General features: G+C 43.1%; 1 protein-coding gene across 2 annotated transcripts; it reads right to left on the bottom strand.

The window, feature by feature from the left end:
* Window positions 1–2,493: 2,493 nt before the first annotated feature.
* LOC101164208 (mucolipin-1) lies at window positions 2,494–20,030 on the bottom strand. 2 transcript variants are annotated; one of them, XM_011477126.3, is made up of 14 exons: window positions 19,833–20,030; window positions 15,618–15,898; window positions 14,248–14,415; window positions 13,569–13,725; window positions 12,449–12,530; window positions 11,147–11,243; window positions 10,065–10,164; window positions 8,059–8,165; window positions 7,768–7,917; window positions 7,558–7,659; window positions 7,357–7,479; window positions 6,108–6,314; window positions 5,406–5,536; window positions 2,494–3,759 (listed from the first exon to the last, which is right to left on the bottom strand). In XM_011477126.3, the coding sequence occupies exons 1-14, from the start codon at window positions 19,861–19,863 to the stop codon at window positions 3,723–3,725; spliced, it is 1,773 nt and encodes a 590-aa protein (XP_011475428.1). In that variant the 5' UTR covers window positions 19,864–20,030; the 3' UTR covers window positions 2,494–3,722. The 2 variants fall into 2 exon arrangements, with proteins under 2 accessions (XP_011475428.1, XP_004065552.1); XM_004065504.4 differs by having other exon boundaries at window positions 15,618–15,895.
* Window positions 20,031–21,686: the final 1,656 nt, after the last annotated feature.

Raw genomic sequence — 21,686 nt, 5'->3', positions numbered from 1 at the left:
TTTAGTTATTTATTTTGTACATAAAAGCAATTGGAAATCACGTGGTTTCACTTCTGTTCAGTTGAAACTCAAAAAATGTTTTTTTTTTATATAAAATGATTTTCATTTTTAAATCAATTTTTCCATCTTTGAGGCATCCTGACGTCAAACATTATTCATAGTTATTTACATTACAGTTTTTAACAGTCTAGGCGTTTTATGGATTTTTGCAAAGAATTTAAATTATGGGTAAAATGAATGTGAGGCATTTTCTAAACGCTGTGGCCAGTTTTCATTTTTCTTTTTGCTTTAATAATTTTTTGAATGAATGGAAGAACAAAAATAACAATAACACAACCTTTCTTTTGTCTTACTTTCTGTTTACAGATACCTTATTTCCTGTGTTTGTTTCACTTTGGATACAAAAAGACCTTATTTTTGTCCAGTAACCTGGAAATCGTTTCAAGCGGAAACTCAAACTGATCAAAATAAGAAAAAACATTTTCACAGGATGACTTTCTTTGGGAAATCTATTTGAAGATAAATCAATGACTTCCCATGCCAGACCCCCCCTGGTTTCTTAAGACAGCGTATTCATTCTGGAGACATCAAGCTGCTGCATTCTGCACAGAGCAGCTCCTGTTCTCTAAATTCTGGTTGGTTGAAAGCCGACGCCCTGAGAAACGCTGTGTACATTTCACATTGTTCACGTCCTGCAGTTTGATATTGTCTGCTCTCTCCTATGGTACCAGCCTTCAATAGACGTGAACATAAAACACAGCCTTCGTCTGTGTCTTTGAGATGCAGCTGCAGTGGAGAATAAAAAGAAATGCACAAAAGCTGCAGCAGCAGCTTCCTGATTGGGTCAGAGTGAAAAGGTTAAACTGTCTGCCTTAAGCTGTTCTTCTCTGTCACAAAAACCCAAGGATGGGAGAAAACAAATGGAAAATCACAATGAGGACTTGCTTGAATTCACCCAAACACCAAACACCGACTGCATTCTCCATCATTTCCACAGAAGTTACCGACCCCTCCATGTCCGCTCGAGTAGTTTCAGGTTACTTCAGGTTAAAAACTACTTGTGTGTGTGCTGAGTGTGGCTCAGAATCATGGAGTTATGGTAAAAACCTTAAATTACAATCGAAAAAACAAGTTGAAGAGCCACTCTGATGAAAATGGGGCTTTTGACATGTTCTTGTGGCATTTTTGTGAAGATGAAGGACATATATACAGAAAACTAAGCTATAAATCGCATTTCTTTATTCAAATCATTATGAATCAGGAGCAGACCAAAAAATGCCGTTAGAAAAAGCAGTCATAGTTGTGACGTAAATATACAGGGTGGGCCACAAGCTCCATTCTGATGGATCCACCTGCAGACAAACAGATCCACGAACGTCTTTGTTTTCCTTGCCTGAGCTGGAATCTGGATCTAACCCTTGTAGGGTCCAGATGACCCCACTAGACAGTGCTCTGAACCTTTTTTCTTCAATGATTTGTGATCTTCACTGGTGTCCATGGATTACATGAAATCCTCTCCACCTTTGTCATGGTAGGGAGAACACGTCAGTGTAAGGGTGGGGTCATTTGGACCCCACAAGATAGAGCAAGGGTTAAGCTGTACGGCTGGACAGATTGCTCGCCATTTTTGTTGCACTGCTAATGTTAGGTTGGGGATGTAAGCTAGCAGGGGGGAGTGTAAACAGAGAGCTCTCAGCAACGGGGAGAGGAGCAGGGGCTGAGTTTACTCAACCACAACACTTTTACAAAAGATCAAAAGATGATTGGAGTGGGACTTTCAACTGCATTTAGTCTTTTAATGTGGTCCAACAAAGCTCACCCAAACCGGGTTTCTGCTCATTCATGACAGGAAAAGGAAAGGCCGACTGCTGCAGGCGTGAGCGCCTCAGATCTGAGGAGCTTTGTCGATCCGAGGCCTTGAAGTTCAACGACCGCAGAACAATAGATCAAACTTGAAAAAACAAAAGATGCACACCTGTCAAGGGCTTATGCGGCTTCAGAAACACGTTTTTTTTCCTTCGGACCTCAGAAGGACCAAGATCTGGATGAGCACAAAGACTTCAGAATCCAGTGAGACGAATAAACGGGATGCATTAAACCACACGGCGGATGTGAAACAGAGCAGCCCATCATGAACCACGATGATGTACGGTTAAGTGGACGGAAGGCAGGAATGCGCTACATCAGCTGCAGAGGGCCAAGGTCAGCAGGCAGGAAATGAGCCAATCATATCAAAGATGCAGAAATGCAACCGTTCTCTGTCTGAGTCTGCTGTGAAGAAATCTAAAAACATCTCATTAAATCAATGAACCACTCTTCCAAGTAGACAAAAGTAGGTGAAGGTTCTCTTTCTTCCTGGAGACGTCGTTCGCCGCTGGAGAAACATCTCAAGAAAGAAGATTTTAAGTTGCTACGACTCACTTTAAGTTATTTTTGGGTACCAATATTTAAAACCGGTACTCCCTCTACTGGTGGAAGAAGCAACACCTGACAGTTTGTTCCATAAAAGGATGCTTTAATATCAAAGGAGACTCACAAAAACTGTGTTGTGTTGTTTTTTTTGAGCAGTCGACTACACAACATCTCGTTGTTCTCTAAAGTACAGTTCAAGTGCAGCATGAGGAACGCAGCCGGATGTCAAAACGATGCAGCAGTTATTTAGTTTCGTCATTGACCACGTTGTTGTTTTTACGGCCGTTTTAAGACACTTTTGACATTCAAAACTACATTTCTCTTCATTGTATTTAGCTTTAAAAAAAAAATAAAAAATACCGTCTGGAATCAGTGAGACATGAATTAAAACGACTATTGTGCGTTTGTGTGGTACAAAATATAAAGAAAGGCATCCTTCACAAAATATGAAAACATAAAAAGAACGACGGCAGAGCAATTATAAATAATTACGGTTTGCTTTGTTCGTTCATTTCTACCCAAACTTTTGTTCTGTTTGTTCGTTTGCAGGAAATGAATAAAGTTTTTTCAAGGCTCTGCAACAAACGGCTCATTATTTGGGAAAAGTTTGCATCATTAAAGAAGCCTCATCCTCCTGAGAGGCTCATCCGTGAGCGACTGGACCATCCTGCAGGGATCATTACAGGGGAACAGCGTCCGTCCATTAAAAAAACGCTCTAAGATAGGCCCCGCCTCTGAGGTCAGGTCGGTTACCGTCTGCTCCCGAAGCCTCCCTGAGGTCTCCTCCTGTTTCAAAAAACTCCTTCGTTATTGTGATTTTTAATGCCTGTGCTTTGATCTGTCACGTTAAAATCAGAAGAAAGAGAAACACAAACATTTGAAATAATACTAATAAAAAGAACTTTAAAAAAAAAAAAGGTTTGTGCTGCCACAGCAGTCCTTCTCTTGGCCCTCGCTCTCATTCGGTTTTTGCACCGACAGTTCATGCGGCCGAGTCCTCGTTGAGTAACAGTAAACACAACAACAACAACAACAAATACTGATTAAAACGAGAGTAAAAACGAGAAATGTTTGTGCAGAAGTTGTGGTGACGGCTCAGAGAAAAAAACTGTAAATTTTTTCTCCTTCTGGGAGTGGAACACCAGAGGAAAAGCTCCAGGAAGACGCCTGCAGCTCAACTCGGACAGTTCATCCGGCAGACGACGGCGAATCCTCCCGCTTTGGTTCTGGCTGACCCGGTTGATTGCAGTGTGCCCCGTTTGCCAGCAGGGGGAGCTAACCGACACCCTTAGATGTTTTCTGAGGTCACCTCAGTTCACCAGCAGGACATCTTCATATGTGGTTGTTCTGGAGGAAAATGAAGGAAGGGAGATTTAAGATGATAATTCACATTTTTATTTCAGGTTACAACATAAAAAAAATGTATTTAAATAAGCTACACTACAGAGATACTGTGAAAGTAAAAAATACTGCAGGTTTCAAACAGTGTTTACTTCTGGTTTGCGTCGTTTCAGAAAGAGTTCCTCTTTTCTAAGCACCACTTGTTGCCGTCACGTCACTTCTCACCCTGTTGTTTATCCTTAAAGCTCAGAACCAACGGCTCCGTTTTCTTTATCACTGACCTTTGAACCGTATGGAACCAAGCGCCACGCCCTGTTTTTTTACCGAAATTTCCCCCCCAATCAGAGCAGATTTTTCTCTTTTCAGCATAAAACAAATACATGTCTGACATTAAAATGACAAAAAAAAACAACAACAGTGGTTTGATGTAAGAAAACTGCGAAAAAACATACTTCATGATGTTTAGATAATAGAGATATGAATAGTAATATTTCATTTGAAATCAATGATCTTAGTCTTGATCACAGTTTCTGCAGAGCGGCAGGAGTTCATCCAAAAAAGTCACCTCTGAATTGTGGGCGGGACTGTTGGTGTGGAGAAACTCCGCCCCCCCTTCCCTCTCTGTTACTGAGAGGTCTCTGTTAACATCCTCTACAGCAAGCTTACAGCCCCTCAGATCTAACATGAGCGATTCCAGTTCAAACGAGGAAAACAAAGGCGTTTATGGATCTATTTGTCTGCTAGTGGATGATCGGAATTGTATTTGCAATGTATTGCAAATACAAACCAACAGTGTTTGTTTTTCCGTCTGCTCCTGATTCACAACGATTTGAATAAAGAAAATACTCAGAAATGCAATTTAGAGCTGACTTTACTTCATACATGTCCTCCATCATCAGAAAAAGGTCACAAGAACACGGGTGTCAAACAGGCGATATCCGCTCCAGCGTGTGATTATATTTTCATTCTATGTTATTGTCATTAAGGCGATTTATTACAGAAAAATATTTGTTTCTTTCTTTATTTATAAAAGGTGAAGTTTGAACATTTTTAAGGTTTCGTTTTTAGTGTTCGTGGGTTTTGGGTTATTCCTAGTGTTTGACTTTTATTTTGAAGGGGAAGACTCTTCTTCTGTTTCCTCACTGATTTATTTCTGTTACCTTTGCTAATTTCGGGTTTTTAAGTGCAGCGGTTGGCGCAGCCGCTTTAGGAAAGCTTTCGTTCCGCCATAAGGCGTCGGAAAGGGGGGGGGGGGGGGGGGGGGATCCAGCAGTTTTCCCTCAGATTCAGCTTAAATAAAGAACAGAAAGGCGTGTTTCTATTAAAATGATTAATAACTGTATCGTGAAGTGTTGTGGTTTTTTTTCTCCAAAGTGTAAACTTCCCTCTCTTGTTTTCTGAGCTCCATTTATTAAAAACCAGGTTCAATTCCATTCAGTTCATAAATGCCTCAGTAATCCCTAAAGGGAAATGATATAATCTGCTGAGGTTTAATTACATAACCTCCATTTATTTGATCTATTCTAGATGAAACTGAAAGCTGTGCAGGGATGGAAGAAGTGACAGGAGGGATCTGATCATATAAAAGCAGCAACTAAAAGTGAACCGTCTTCTGACGTCACACTTCCTGGGGTCCCGCTGACCCGCCTCACCTGTCACAGCAGCAGAAGAAGGAGCAGGGCGACGTCTCCAGACCTCTGAACTTCCCGGAGCTCGGAGCGTCGGTGCACTCTGCGATGAAGGCGTGGAGGTCCGTTATGTGGAGAGGCTCTTGGGTTTGATGCTGCCAGAGAGAAAAACTGTTAGGCATATGTTCTGGTGCCGTCTGGGGACGGGTACTGGTTGGATTTTCTCTGGTGCCAGTGCCGAATCGGTACTTTTGAAACGGTTCTAGTGCCTAAACGTCACAAAAGTAACAAAAACACACTTCCTTGCGATGAAGCAGCACGACGCCGGGGAAGAAAACACGTCGGGTCGTGCCTCAGATGCTTTATTTCCTTCTTTCTTCTACTCTGAAGTTGGCATAAACTTCCCCGCTCGTCGCCATGACGACGGTCTTCCTGAGCATCTGATCCATCAGAGTCTTTTGCTGGGACGTTCAGACAAACTTTCGATCGCTCCGCCCCAGCCTCACAGCCCCCACCCCTTTTTTAATAAGAGCCCGCCCACAATTGCTGAGCAGGTGAGGTGATTGGCTAGAACTGCACAGCTAAACAGAACACAATAGAAGCGAAACAACCAAGCTCAGGCTTTTTATGTGGCATCCATGGTTCCGTTTCGGCGCCCGTGCCTCGCCGGCGGTCACTGAATCCTGTAGCAGCCGAGTAACGCGTGCAGCAACAGTGACCTCCCACCTTTATGGTCTCGTAGGCTCCCGTGATGAGAGCGATGAACAGAGACAGGACCATGTAGATGAAGAGGGAGATGAAGGTGTACAGGTACACCTGGCTGAACAGCCACACCAGGTTGCTGCTCTCCTGCATCTCGGAGAAGGTCACGAACATGTCGTCGCCGTTGATCAGGGAGAACAGGCACTCCGACACCATGGACAGAGAGCGGAACTGCGGACCAGAGTACAGGCGTCACGGATTTGCTTTTATCTGATCCCTTTCATTTACCACATCAGAGCTCGTGTATTTGTTGCTTTATGGAAAAGAGACATTTGGTGTTCCAGTTGTTCTACCGGTCCAGCAGCAGAGCGAACCGGTCGATGCTGAAGCGTTTAGCGCTGGACAGAATCTAGTGTCTAAATAAAGACGGTTATGGAGGTTTTTTTAAATGCGTATATTTAGAAGCCCTTTTGTATTTGGGAATATTTACAATAACTAAAATGTTTTATGATTTTTGGACCAAACAGAAGAAGTGAGGTTAAGGTGGATGGGGAGGATTATAATGCAGAAAACAACGGGGATCAGAAGTGGATTTTTCGGCTAACCTGCAGTTAAAAATCAAAGGTTTTATATTTTAAAAAAACATTAATGAATAAATGCGTGTTTGTGTCTCATGTGCAACCAAACCACCAGCAAGTCAGCTGTGAACTCTGACAAGTTCTGTAAATGTGTTTGAAATCATGTCATCACAAATACCCTCGTTTAAATGCAAAACACGGCGGTGGAAGGGGAATGATTTGGGCTCCTTTTTATCCTTAATGAAGGATAAAAATGAAATGACCAAACTTAGACAAATTAAACATTAACTGTTTAAACAAAAATAAACAACAAGAGGATAAACTTAAAGTCCTTTAAATCCACATTGTGGATCTAAATTCATTTGACCTTAATGAACCCGGACTGATCACCAACATCAGCAGCACGTCAGTAAATCAGAAATAATCAACACATGGCCTTTAAATACCAACGTTTTAGGAAGACCGTCACTTCTAACGAGTTCCCTCCTCCCTGTAACTGCTTTCATTGGCTATTCAAACATCCGCAGAAGCTTTTGCTGCTGCTTTGTTTTAGTATTTAGGGACAGTGGAATCCCTCAATTATAATTCTAAACTTCTCTTATTGTCCCAAAAACAAAGAAAACTCGTTTTAAAACAACAAACCTCCAGACAAAAACAGCATTTTCTCATTCGGGTGTGCGCGACCCTCAGCTCACCTTGACATGGTACGGTCCGAGCACGATCCATCCACAGAAGCAGTAACCCAGGTAGATGACGGCTACACAGCAGCAGAACCGGATGACGTTGGGGAACGCCGCTCGAAGAGTGATGATGAGGATCTGCAATGGGAACAACCGCCATGAAGGTCAAAGGTGGAACCTCCCCCTCCGCCCGATCAATCGCCACCCGTGACTCACATTGTACTTCTGGAAGAAGGTGAGGTAGCGGATGACCCCCACCCACACCAACAGAGTGGAGGTCCCCAGGAGGATGCCACAGAGGTCATACGAGGACATGTTCTGTCAAAATAAAAGCGGGGGGCATGACCACACGCGCTAACGTTCCTTTAAGCTGCTTTACTAATGAACGTCGCTAAGATGCAACCCGAGCCGGAACCGGCGCCAGACCTTCGACTCGATGCCGATTTTGATGATGCTGCCGGTGACGGTGAAGATGTCGCTGATGATGAGGAGGATGAACCAGCCGTTAATGAACTCCAGGCGGTCGGTCCAGGACACCGGGCGGTCCAGGTTCTCCTTAAAGTAGCGCACATACTCCTGCGGAGCAGAAGCAGGACGGCATGAAGCGGACACGCGTTCATCTACGTTTAGGACATTAGAGCTGTGAAATCGAGCGGGTGGGGTTCATCTGACATGAAACCCTGGCCCGGCGAGGCTTTGGCGGCGTCTGTCGCCTACCTGCTGCAGCATGATGCCTCGCAGTATGGAGCGTCCACACAGCAGCAGAGACAGCAGGCACACCACGGCCACGGCGACATCGAACGCCACCCGGGTGTAGTTCTCCGCTGGAGGTTCAAAAGATCAGAGCGTCAAGTCAGCGAGCAGCTTTCAGCCCCGACGGGTGGGGTCAAAGCTCCACCAGCTTCAGGAGGACGAAGAAAGAAACAGATTGTAAATTTGAAAAGGAAAATGAAAACATATGGAAAAATATGGAAAATTAAAAAAAAAAAATTAAATGTCAAGAAATACAGAAAACGTTGAAAAAAACTCAATTTTCTTTCCTCATTATTGTAACAATAAGACATTTAAAGAGATCTTAGGTCAGAACATCATTGCATAAAAAAACACCTGAATAATTTGGAACTAATAAATATAAATGCAACTTTTTGTCAATAAACACGATTAGTTACAATTTAATAATTTAAAAACTACTATAAGGTCATTTCACAAAAGGAAAAGAGGAAAAATCCTTCAAAGAAGCGTAATAATAAAAAAAAATTGCCTAAAAAATAACGCTAATCTATTAGTTTACCAGTTTCAACGTTTGTCTCTTTGTTTTTCACTTTCAGCCCTAAATTAACAGCTACGACTCAGAGTCGGTCCTTATTCTATGTGGGGGCGGGGCTTTGAGCCTATTGGCTATCAGGACACGATCGATCGGGTGATGTCATTCCCGCTCCAAAACTGCGTCTGCTGTTGGCGCCGTCTGTGTCATCCATCCACTGATGTGGCGAATAGAAAGCGGAATGTCCCGGGAGCCAATGGGCTCAAAGCCCCGCCCCCAGGTCAAAGAAGGGTCTAAAAGTCTTCGTTGAAGCTGCACACTTTGTAGAAAGTGAAGAAAAAACAAAAATGCAAAACAAACAACAACAAAAATTCATTCAAGGTTTATAGTTTAGATGTTTTGTCAAATTTAAATTTTTCTTTTTCAATTTTTAAATATTTATTTCAAGTTTACACCATGTGCTTTTGATTTGACTGAATGACCTCACATGACGTCTGCTTGGTGCTACAGGCTTATGGGTTTGTAGGAGAAGCATTTGTCAACACAAAGATGTTCTACAGCTGTTCAGGCTTTCTGATGACCCAATAAAGCACCTGAAGCCCAGCAGAACACGCCGGTTCAGGCAGAAAGCTGAAGTGAAACCAAAACAGGGGAAGGGAAATCTCTTGTCAAACTGAAAGGCTTCCTTCCAGAAAACCTTTGGATGATTCCGACAGACTAAAAATAAAAACAGAACAACTTTCCTGTTTGCGACTGAACGCACTGCTCTGCGGCTGACGCCACACGCTGAACAGTGAATCCTTTTGAAAACAAAGTACTGCTTTTTGTCCTGCGCTCTTTATTGATCCGTCAAACATCGTGTTAAAACAACGGCTCATCAGTTTTGGTCTTTTAGATCACGTACTTACTGAGTTACTTGAGAAACAGAAGCCAATGTGTTCAACATGACGGTTTGTGCTCTGCATTCTTAAATGTACACAAGAGGGTGCCACAGGGTTCTGTATTAGGACCCCTTCTATTTTTTCATGTATATTAACAATATAGGTCACAATGTGTCTGATGCAAATATGAATTTTTATGCCGATGACACAATTATTTATTGCTTTGACCCATCCCCGGCCACTGCTGTTAAATATCTGCAAAAAGCTTTTGACACACATTTCTTCAGCTAAAATTACTGGGTAATGCAGACAAAACCCAATTAATTTTGTTTTCAAACTCTAGAAAAACACCAATAAATGTAAATTATTATTTCCTCCTAGCCAGGACTCCCTTGAAAAGAGATTCTTTATCTCAATGGGACATTTCCTGGGTAAATGATGGTTAAATTTAAAAAAAATAATTAAGAAAACAGCGATAAAGTGGCATCATGACCACACGGTTACGATGAAGGAGAATTTGAACTTGTGATGCAGTAAATGTGGGCGTGGTCTGCAGCAGCGGGTAGGCGGAGCCTCACCGTGTCCGGAGACGCTCGGGTCCTTGCATTCCTTTATCGTTGCCTTGTTTTCTAACCAGATCTTCACCTTCCCGCTGTGAGCCTTGTTGTCCAGAACCACCTGGAGGAGAAAAGAACCAGTCAGATCCTAAAAAAAAAAACAAAACAAAAAAAAACTAAGCGTCCCTGTTTCTTTAGGAGTTTACATGAAAACGTCAGAGAAAAGCAAATGAATCCAAGGACAGAAAAAAAAGATGTTATCGATGGGTTGTTTTCTACGGAGGTGCCGGCGGTTAAAAAAAAAAATCTGATAAACCGTAAAACCATAAAATACATCCATATTTGTAGTTTATTGAGGGTCACATGACCACAACCAGCACAGCCTCACTTCCTGCTTCTTTCTGCCAATATTTCCTTTCAAAAGAATCTTTCATTTACTGCTCATCGCTGTGATGAAGGACCTTCAAGAAAGTTCAAGCACTTGATGCAAGAACATTTGCAGAACTTTACCAGAAGCTGCGGGTTTTTCCGATGTTACAGTGCAACAAGCGGACGAACAGACGATGCTGCAATCGTGGAAGAAAAAGAAGAAGCTGGAAGCAAACGAGCATTTAGATGAAAGCCAGGCTTGTCCTCTTCTTCTCTTAGGTTATTCCATCCAATATGTATCATAAGAATCAGTTCAGACAGTTTTAAAGCCAAAGTACTTCAAATGTGAATGTTTTCCAGGATTTCCAAGGATTGTGTTTGAGCTCTCAGAGATCAATAACTTATCAGAGTTTTGTTTCCAAATTCCTGCCCTACTATTTAAGGCCTTCACTGTTGTTGTTTTTTTGTGTTGTCCAAATCTACAATTCTAACATCCAGTGCCCAAGAAATTTCCCAAAAGTCCCTACAAAAAAACCAGTGTGCATCCATGCTCACTGGCTTGGTCAATATAGACCACAATGCATTGCGTTTGAACAATTGCTTACAGTATTTGATGAGGGTCCTTCTCTCTGTAAATGCCTAAAACATGGGCACTATGGCAGTTTTGGGAATCATAGTAGAACAGAATTTTGGGGTCAGATTTGGATAAAAGGCGTGGGTCTCCTCAGACCCACCGTGATGTAGAAGGTGTAGCAGTCTGGAATCTCGTTGTTGATGATGGTCTGGATGTTGATGGCCTTCAGCTGGAACTCGATGGTCACGTTGATCAGCCTGAACCAAGAACAGAAAAAACAACAGAACGTTACCGACACCAAAACTTATGGCGTCTCATGGCTGCCATGAATGGAACGAGCGCAGACAACGGAGGAACCGAGTGAGCGAACCTTACAACCGCGCAAGCGCAATGCTAACCGGGCGACCCCGCGTTTTACAACTGCATCCTAACAGCGGCGCTCCTGCGTGCTCGCTGGGTTGGCGAGCAGTGATCAGGGGGCGTGTGGGTAACCTTTCTGGTTGGCCCAAATTTGCATGTCAAATCTGGCGAGGCAGCGGGGCGAGAGTTTCATTTTTTTAGAGGCATTAATAGGAAAAAAAAATCATGGCGGATGTAACGTGGATGAAAACGTTAACAAACGGCCCAAGAACAAGGGAAGAAAGTGCAGCGGGTTTTTTGTGCTGCAAGTTTTTCTCATGTGAAAATCCCTTTATTAGATAATTATACATGTAGACTTTAGTTTGCCCGAGACAGAACTACTACTCTACTCAAAGTACAGGGAGAAGCGTGGATTAGTTTAGCAAGTGGTTAACAAATGCTAACAATGGAGCAGCATCTCAACCATGTTGTATAGATTAGATTAGATAAACTTTATTCATCCCACAATGGGGAAATTCTTTTATCTCCAGCAGCAAAAAAAGACATTCAGAAGTACAAACAGCAAAAGAATTGTAAAATGAATCCTCACTTTACTGCTTAATTTTTAATGAATGGTTTTAAATTGTATTTCGTTTATTTCTTTTTAATTTTTGCATGTTTATACATTCAGTTATATCTGTTCGTCGGTTACCGATACTTAACTTTTGAGTTCTGTTCCCCCTCGGATCATCTTACCAACCAGGTCTGGAAACTACAGACCCGAAAGGAAAAGCTTATAGAAGAGTGAGATGCTGCTACTACGCAACCCAAAGTACAGGAAGTGTGTCTTAGTATGAGGTTAACAAGTGCCAACCATGGAGCAGCATCTCACTGTTGTTGATCTTTTCGCTCGTTCGATTAATGGCAGCCATGAAACAAACGCCACACAAAACCAGGCGAGGCGGCGGACAAGGCAGGGTGTTTTTTCTACCAACTTCCGCTGAGTCACAGTTCCTTTGTCTGTGCAGCACAGATAAGTGACTTTTTGAAGAGCGCCATCAGATACGCAAGGTCAGAGATAAACTCGTCAACGACAAGACGGCAAAAAAAAATGAAGACATACTTGTGGAACTTGAGCGTGAAGTTCCTGTAGCTGCTGCCGAGCCGCTGCGACGGGACGGCCAGAGGGTTCACGCCGATGCAATCTGCAGACGGAGAGGAGCGAGCAGAGGGAACACCGTAAAGCCCCCACACAGTGTTCTGCACAAACGCATCGTTGAACCAGTTAACAGTGGGTTACTTTAAATGCATCAGATTCAAGGTTAAGATTCTTTCATTGTGTCTGGGCGCCGTTTCCTTCTCCGGCTGGTAAAAGCAGAACCAATCGCACGAGGAAGTCCAAAAATTCTGGAGAGGCACAAACTAAACTCTAGCAAAAGACGTTTAAATGAAGGAAATCTTCAAAGCTCTCCTCAGAAACCCATGTAAGCTATCATGTAAGCTAGGACACGAATGGATTACAGCATCACTCCAAGCATGTGATGCCTCATTAGTGTGCAGGAATCCCGAAGTGATGCGAAGACACATCCACGGGACGTTTCACTCATTATCCGCCCAACATCTTTCTACTTCACTTCAATTTTCAAACTTGTAAAAGGGAAAAAAGGAGAAAACGGAACCCTTTCCAAGAAAAATACTTAACGGTTTTTTAAAATAATGGAGAAACCGAAATCAAAAAGGAGAAAATACGGAATCTGAATCCTAAAAACGACAAGTGGGCCCTAAAATAACATCAGTTTGATTCGTCAGAATGATGAATTTGGACAAAAAACAGATCAAATGTTTACTTTTTTAGAAAAAAGTACAAATAAACCCATTTAAAATAGTCCAGCTAAAGCCCCAATATTGATATAAGTTTAAAACAGCACTAAAAAGATGATCTCTATGGAAAGATTTTTAAGGTTTCATTCTGAAAGGTTTAAAGCTTAAAGCCCTCGTTGTGGTTGACATACTAGTAGACACTTGTTTAGGTGATTCTTACAGACCCACTCTGATGAAAAATGGCGTTTTTTAAAACGTACTTGTGGCATTTTTCTGATGATCCGTCTAAAAAAAATTCAGTTGAAATTTACGTTTCTGAGTTTTCCTTTATTCAAATCGTCGCGGATCATGAGCAGACGAAGAAAAAAAAAAAAAGGGTTTTGATGCTCTTGCAGACGAACAACGGTGACACAGTTGTGTACCTGTTTTGATCTGAGGGTCGATGCTGAAGGTGTCGTTGGCCGGGTCGATCCGACCCCTCTTGTAGTACTGCTGGCAGAGGGAGAGGGCGCTGCCGTTCACGCCAACGTCGTAGACGTACGCGTAGCGCCCGACCGTGGTCTCCGGTAAGGTCAGATACTAGAGGAGAGACGGGATTGGATGAGATTAAACGGTGCTCTACCTTCCTCACAGGTAATCTGATCACTTAATCTGACTTTAGAGAAAGTGTTTCTTTTATTGAAGGCATCTTAAAAGAATTGTTTAAAAAAAAAGTGTAGGGAAATGTGTTTTTCCTAAAGTGAGTCTGAAGAAAATTCCTGAAGGTCCTTTTGAGCTCGTGCTTGGAATGCCTGACAACAAGAAGAGCCTGCCTGACTTCTGACATCTTACATGATCAGAAAACAAAATATTTCAGCAATTTGAAACCCTCTGGAGCAGAGAAAAAAGCCAGAAACCTCCTTCGGCTCGTACTTTTATCTTTTTTTTAATCCATTTTGAAGTGTCTACCTTAACTAAGCAGACAAAAACTGTTATTTACATGGACTTATTTTCATAGCTTTAAGTTATTTCATTGTTTATATCACAGGAATAGACTGTCTGTGGATGTTTATGTCATATATTTAACAGAAAAACTAAATAACTATGTTTGCATCGGCTCACCTTCTCCACTACATGGAAGATGTGGTCGTAGACGTCCTGCTGGGTGTAAACGGCGAAGGAGTCGCCTGTGGCGTCGTCGTAGTCTTTGAGGAACAGGTGCTTGAAGGTCATGGTGTTCTCCTCCTTAAAGGTGACCACCACCTGGTTACTGAGGCCAAACAGCACCAACTGTGGCAGAGGGGGGAGAGAAACAGAGCCTGTCAGTGTGCATCCGGGCCGACGGTCATCAGAACACGCCGGGGCGGAAACCAACATCTAGGCTGAGCAGCGGTCTGCAACCTTCAACACCTCAGGAGCCGTACGGGTCGATTTGTCCCCCGACCGCGACCCAGAAGGAGCCGAAACGCCAAACTTTACCTTTTTAGAAAAATAACTGTTTTGAATTTATGTTATTGTTACGATTATGAAATAAACTCTTGAGAGAAAATTACCTTTTTTTTTTTTTCAAAACATGAAATGGTTCAAAACTATCCTTTCAAAATAAAAGACTTCCTGTGTCACACAGCGTCATGTGAATGCAGCCAGTGTAGTATTAGTACAGCATAACGTCAGCAGTGATGTAAAAAAAACAAGTTTATTTTGCCGTTTGTGATGCATCTCAGTCAGAAATGTGTAAATCTAACAAACTAAAATCAAATCAGAGCTAATTAAGTGACCCCTACTGTATTTTTTCCACTTAAAATCCTCGACTGTTCAAAAGTAGAAAACTGACAACATTCTAGTTGTGCTTATAGTTGACTGATGGTTTCTGTCAAAATGTTTAAGTTTCACCGTCTTTCCACTGTTTGTGAACCAGCTGAATAAAGTTTGTTTACTTTACTTTGTTTTTTCTTTTTCTTTACAGTGACTATTTGAAATGAGAAACTTTTATTTTGCTTAAACCAGAGACTCACAGCAGAGGGACACGTGGATCTGAGCTGGACATTTTTATGAGAAAGATCTAATTCCTGCTGAAAAGAAGAAGCCCCAAAAAAAGCTGCTGGACGTGTTTCCTGAACATCTTCCATCAGTGTTTTTTTTGCCTCATAACCACCAGAACGATGAGAACTTTTCTGTTCAGAGAGTTCAGAAAAGCAGCAACAATCCTTTCGCTCACTAAGCAAACTTTGCTGAAGCAACACATTCAGAGGAGAGAGGAAGAGGAGGGAGGACGTCGTGATGGAAGCAGGTTGTTGTCTCAAGGTGAGGCTCGCTCCTTCTGCTCTGACTGCAGAATTGGTGGCAGTGGGGGGCGGAGTTCAGTCATTATTCTGCACCGGTACATTATACTTACATGTGTGTATACTTGTATATAATGAGTACTTTTGCTTAGTTCTTTGGGAACTCTGAGGTCAGACCTGAATCAGGATGGCGTGCCCGTCTGCGCGTACCTGAGCGGTGACGATGATGATCTTCAGCAGCTGCAGGATCAGTTTGAACGGCTTGCGGCCCTTGGCGTGATATTTATCACACGGGCTCATGAAGAAATACTTCAGCTTCCTGCGGAGGGCCTCCTCCTCCTCGTCCGCCGTGACCCAGTCCCCGGTCGTCGTCGTGGGAAAGCTGTGGTTGCTATGGTTACAGCCGTGGTGGTTGTTGGGATGCTGGTGCTCGCCGCTGCCCCCTGTGGAGCCGTAGTTTGTCGTGGCGGGCGGCGGCCCTTCCTGCTCTGCTGGGACAAGAAGAAGAAGAAGAAGACAAACACAAATGTTTGGTTTCTTTTTGCTCTTCTTCTAAGTTTGAAAAAAAAAAACAAACTTGTTTTTGAATAATCAATAAAAGAAAACTGACAAGGCAGAAAGGAGCTTTTCTGTCTCAATGATGCTGTGAAACCAGAAATACATTTCTGTAAACCCCAAAGTCAAAAAAATGTTTATGACAATCAGAAGCATCTCCACTCTTTGTATTCATTTGGTGAACCAAAAACCAGAACATTTGGTGGTTTTTGGTGGCAATGCCTCACAACAGCAGGGGGGGGGGGGTTCAGGCTCTGTGAGGGTCTGGTGACTTGTCCTGGGGGGGGGGTTCCTGCCTTCAAAGGCAGCAGGATCAGACTCCTGCAAACCCGTGACCCTGACGAGGGCAGAGTGAGGTCAGATGATGAACGGACGCCCCGATAGGACCGTGTGACCTTTCTCCTCCACATGACCGAGCTCTTCCAGAGTCTCGGTCTGCTGCGGATCAATAAGGATCAATGCAGAGGCCTGCTGGTGATCAAAGCTGCTAGTGTCAAAAAGATGGCGGAGAACAACTGTTTTTACTCACGTTCTGCAAAAAGAAACATTAAAAAAGGGAATTTTGAAAAAAATAAAACACACCAGACACATCCATCCATCCATCCATAGAGCTGAAAAAGCTGATAAAACAAATAAAGTTTCTCCCCCCAGTCTGAGTGTCCAGCCACTAAGACTGATTACATTTTTTTTTATTGTTTCAGGTCTGCAGCTACAGAAGAAAATTGCAAAAGACTTAAAAATAAAAACAAAGAGCAAAGCAGCTACTGCCAGAGGTTTTGTCTGCGCTGGAGGGGAGAGAAAATGCAACGCATTATATGTTTATGCAGCCGCAGGCGGATCTTTAACGACAAAAGTAAGGAGGAAAAAAAAGACCTCTGAGCAGATCGGCAACACTGGATTTTTGGACGTCTGCTATGCCAGCAGGAATGAAACTCCTCGTGTATGATGGGCTGCAGAGAACCCACACTTCCTGGTGTAAATATGCAGCTTATGAGCAAAATAAAAAAATAAATTCATCAACAGGATGTTTCTAACACTTCCAACAATCGTGAAGAACCCTCCTGACCACACAGAGAAAAGGAAATTCATTTTCCTGAAGGTTCTGTCGAGCAAACAACTCCTGACGTTAAAGAAAATATCTGCAGGAGCAAGAGGGATTCTTGAGATCTCAGAGCAGAAATCTCTAAGAGGTTTGGTCTGACTGAGAGCAAAAACGTCTGCAGGCTCACAAGAGAACAGAGAAAACATCGCGACGCACGAGCCGTTAAATGAAATGGAAGTGAAGATTTCCAAAGCATCGGGGAGCTGATGGACCTTCAGCCAACTCCTCACACCAAACCAGCTCTTCATCCCAATGCTCGTCACATGGTTCTGCTTTAAGGAACAAAGAACGCCTTCATTCGGATTTTTTAGGTCCTCGGAAATCCGCCTGCAGCCTTGGATACAAACCCGGAACGGGGCCGGGAAAAGTCTGCGAGCCTTAGTGAATTTGGACACCAGAGAAGATCCACAAAAGTCAGCAGATCAAGCTGAGCTCAAACACAACCAGTCAGCGGAGGAAACGGGCAGCCGAGTCAAACGAGAAGTGAGAGAAAGAAAAGCAAGACAAAGGCATAAGTAAGCAAAATCCATCAGCCCAAAGAAAACAAGATGAAAGTTCAAGGCTCGGAGACGTCTGCAGAGTTTGACTGTGATGGGATAACGGCTAAAATAAGTAACAATCTGTGACACCAAACGTGCTAACAGAAGGTAAACTCATCTGAAAGTGTCCTGTTCAGCGTTTCTGTGTGATGAACTCATCTACTGCAGGAGGGGTGAAGGTCAGGTGCTGCTAAAGACCCTGCAGCTCTAAAAAAAACCCGAGAACAAAAGGTCGTTCCTGCAGGCACCGCTTCTCCTTTCACCCCTCATGCCTCCTATCTCAGACCGTTCCAGCCGTCTGCTGAGTTTGGAGACAACTTCAAACTGATGGGAGAGATTCAAAGGATTGAGTCAATGGGACGAACTCTTCTGGATGCTTCACGGACTGCCCCTCGTCTTCTGACGGAGTTTAAACAGCGACTGAATGACCCCAGGGGGTCAAACAAACGTATCTGACAGCTTCTTTAGGAGGTGATGACGCCTTCAGGAATCCTCAGGAATCCAACCACTTACAGGATTTCCTGCAGACAGCCAGCAGCCATCAGGTAAACAAAAGTGGGCACAAGCCGCCCGCTTTTCACCCTTTGGAGATAAAGTCACTCAAGACGACTGAAATGATGCAAATATCCGGCTCTTCTGGTTCGCCGTCACCTGTGGCGTGCTGGCAGATCCACTGATTTCACTGCTTTAATCCGGCGCGGCGATCTGTCAACAAGCTCTTATCGGCTCCTGGATCGAGTCTGGCCGTCGGCGGGAGAAGGCCACCCACAGACGGAGCTTCGACGGAGACCGAAGCCGCGAGAAATGTCTCGAACGCAGAGCCGATAAGCAGATGACAGCGATGCTCTGCAGGAATGAGGCGGTGCTTGGAGTGTTTGCAGCACAGGTGTTTGTGCTTCACGACAGGTGCAAAGACCCGAACAGCGTTTGCCATCCCATCGGCCATCATCTCAGTCCGTTTCCTCAACGCCGACGTCAAAACAAGGATGCAAAGTTAAAAAAAAAAACAAGTTTATTGACAAGTTTGTTTGAATACTAAATTTTTAAAACGTCAGACATGATGTAACTCAAACTTACAGCTAAGGGGTTTCAGTTTTTCCTTCAGTAAAGTTCATCATAGCAACCGAGAGAATCAAACACCAAAAGAATATAAGAAAACAGAACGAAAAAGAAGCCTGAATCCTCTGAAAATCTACTTTTATAACAGATCTGTGGTAGTCACAGGATTACCTACTGTGATCCCAAAACACCTGGAAACCCGGGAGGGTCATGAACATTTTAGAGCAGCGGCGTATACTTTGCCTTTCTGCGCATAGAAAACAAGCACATCAAAATGAGATTATTGTCAATCTGTCCCTTTTTCACCCGTTCCTTCCAGAGCCTCTTGGTACTGAACTCTGTGAAAACAGCCAGTCTAGTTTTTCATGTTGTTTGACATTTCACTGCAAAAAATGTGACAGTTTCCACTCGTCCTGGAAGCAGCGGCCCTCGCCGTCAACATTCCCGTTTTATTTACAGCCCTCATTCTAGAAATGTCGAGAAAATGTCGCACAATAGTGATGCCAAAGGTTTACAACGCGTCAAACGTAATTTAGCCAACCGCAACCAAGAAATTGTAGCGTTTTTTAGAAAGTGCCGGGGGCCCGAATGTTATTTATTGTAGGAGCCTGGGGGCCGGTGGGCCAGACTTTGGACATGCCTGCTTTCGATGAATCCTTGTTGGATTCGGTGCAGTAAATCTCCATGAAAACAGCAGAACAAACAAGGAGCTCCAGAATGCAAACCAGCCAGGATGAGATGAATTTCGCTCTGGATTTTCTGCCACAAAGTTAAAATGATTTATAAAAACAAACAACAACTAAATTCACTGATCTGATGAGCCACAGCATTTCCAGACATGTGTCATTACAAACATAAGCTGAGGTGTGTTTGCTGTTGCAGTTTTGTGGCCGTTTTCTTGTGTCACGTGCTTGTGAGGGCAGATGCTGACGGGCATGTTGGGGGGGTAAAAAACTGCTGTTTACCACCAGGTTTCTGCTGCACCGCAGCCGCTTATGACAAGTAAGAACCACAGAAACACGAGGATGTCTTCTCAGCACTTTGCTGTACTCCAAACCACATAGAAAAACATTTTTAAAAAAGCTCAAAAAACCCCAAACTGCGTGTTTAAAATTGTAGAATAAAATTAAGCGAACTTTCTGTTTAAACTTAAACTTTAAAGGACTTTACCTGGAGAGTCGTTTCGTCTCGTTACATCCATGAGGGAAATGAAGAGTTTTAGAGGCACTTGGAAACATAAAAAATGTAAATAAAATGATAATTAGTCGACTACGGCTAATGAAACTGTCGGTTTCTCTGAGAAGCAACAAGAACAGGGTCCAGAGGAGAAGCGGCTTCCTACCGCTGTCTGCGCAGACTCAGTTCAGCGCACCGGTCATGTGACCCAAACACGTGACCACGTGACTCATGGATTAGAGGAGGCGTGACTTTGAAAAGGAGTTCAGAGCTCCCACTTTTTGAGGTAGAAAGGGAGTCGTTACTTAACTTTTTTACTTTAATTTTAATTTTCAGAATATCCGGGTGTTTTATAAAATAAGAACATAAAAAACAATAAAAATAAAAACCACAATCTAACTTTAGTTACAGCTATGGAATTTGCGGTAATCATCTTTAAATGAAACGAACAAAATACATTGATTTAGGAACACAAATAGGTGTGTAACATGACTAAGACTGTTAAACTAAAATTATTTGGTGTGCTGAAAATGTATTGATTTTTTTTAAGGGGCAGGCTAATGAACTAAGACTTTTTTCTTTGTCACCAAAAACAGGCAGACAGCTGGATCCAAATGCAGCAGGTTTTATAGCTCAGAACTGCACATAAAGACCATCTCTGCGGTGGCGCCAACACGGCCACCCCACCAGCCACTGTAGACTGTGGCACCATCAGTTATGCATTTCATCCCAAATGCACAGCCTGCAGGCGCCAAGTCGATCTGATCACTTAAACCGGCCCACACCCCCTCCCTCCCTGCTGTGCGTGTGCGCAGACATCGATGGTTAAAGACGAGCCGCTGGATGCAGAACAGAACAAGACGGCGAGGCTGATCTTCCTTTGGGGTTCACTTCCGCGTTCGAACCCTCAGAGCCTCCAGAGCGGGTTAAAAAAAAGGACCAGTCTCAGTTCTTCAAGAGGAACTTTCTGTATTACTTTTTCTTCAACTCCAAAACGGCGACTGACCAGGCGTGTATGCCCCCCCCCCCCCCCAACACACACACACATCCCAAAACACAACATTTCTTTTCACACCTGTTGAATATTTTCTGTGGTGTCTTTTAACAACCTTTTTATATCACCTGATCTGTATTGTGCACAAATACAATACAGTTGCAAATACGCCACATCATCAGCGGTGGTGAATGTTCAATGACATTTTATTAGTACTGAAAAAATGGATGTGTCCCCCCGTCACACGCCCCTCGCATTTCATGGCACTATTTGAGGACTGGTGTGTTGTGTTACCACAACATTTTGATGTGTGTTTAACCTATTTGGACAGAGTTACCTAAAGGCATCGATGCTTGTGTATGTCAATTTTCAGAGAATGAAGAAAAGTCTACATATATTCTTATCTTAAGAAGAAAAGTACAGCAGAAGGAGCTAAAGAGATGGTAGGGGAGCAACAGAGGAGTAGTGAGGAGGAGGAGGAAGATGAGACAGAGCAGCATGATCCACAGCCAGCATGAATGACAGAAGATGATGAGGAAGACAAACATCAGACGAGGGACAGTCAGCATCATTGGTCAGAGAAACAGAACTCAGCAAAAGGGGCTCCACCTGTTCCCTAATAATAAAACTGTTTCATGTTTATTAGTCTGAATTGAAATGTCTACAGATATAATAAATAATTACCATGGAATGGTATTATTATTATTATTTCAGAACAACTGACTTTTGTTCATTATAGATGCCTCCCAGTTAAGAGCCGAACACCCCAAGCAGAAACACCTAAGCATTAAATATAAACACAATAAATCAATATTTATCAGTAGGCATTTAACTTTCTGTTAGTTTTCTAAAGG

The sequence above is a fragment of the Oryzias latipes genome, chromosome 1 (genome assembly GCF_002234675.1).
Source record: "Oryzias latipes chromosome 1, ASM223467v1".
Lineage (NCBI taxonomy): Eukaryota > Metazoa > Chordata > Actinopteri > Beloniformes > Adrianichthyidae > Oryzias > Oryzias latipes.
This window is presented reverse-complemented; position numbering and strand designations above follow the sequence as displayed.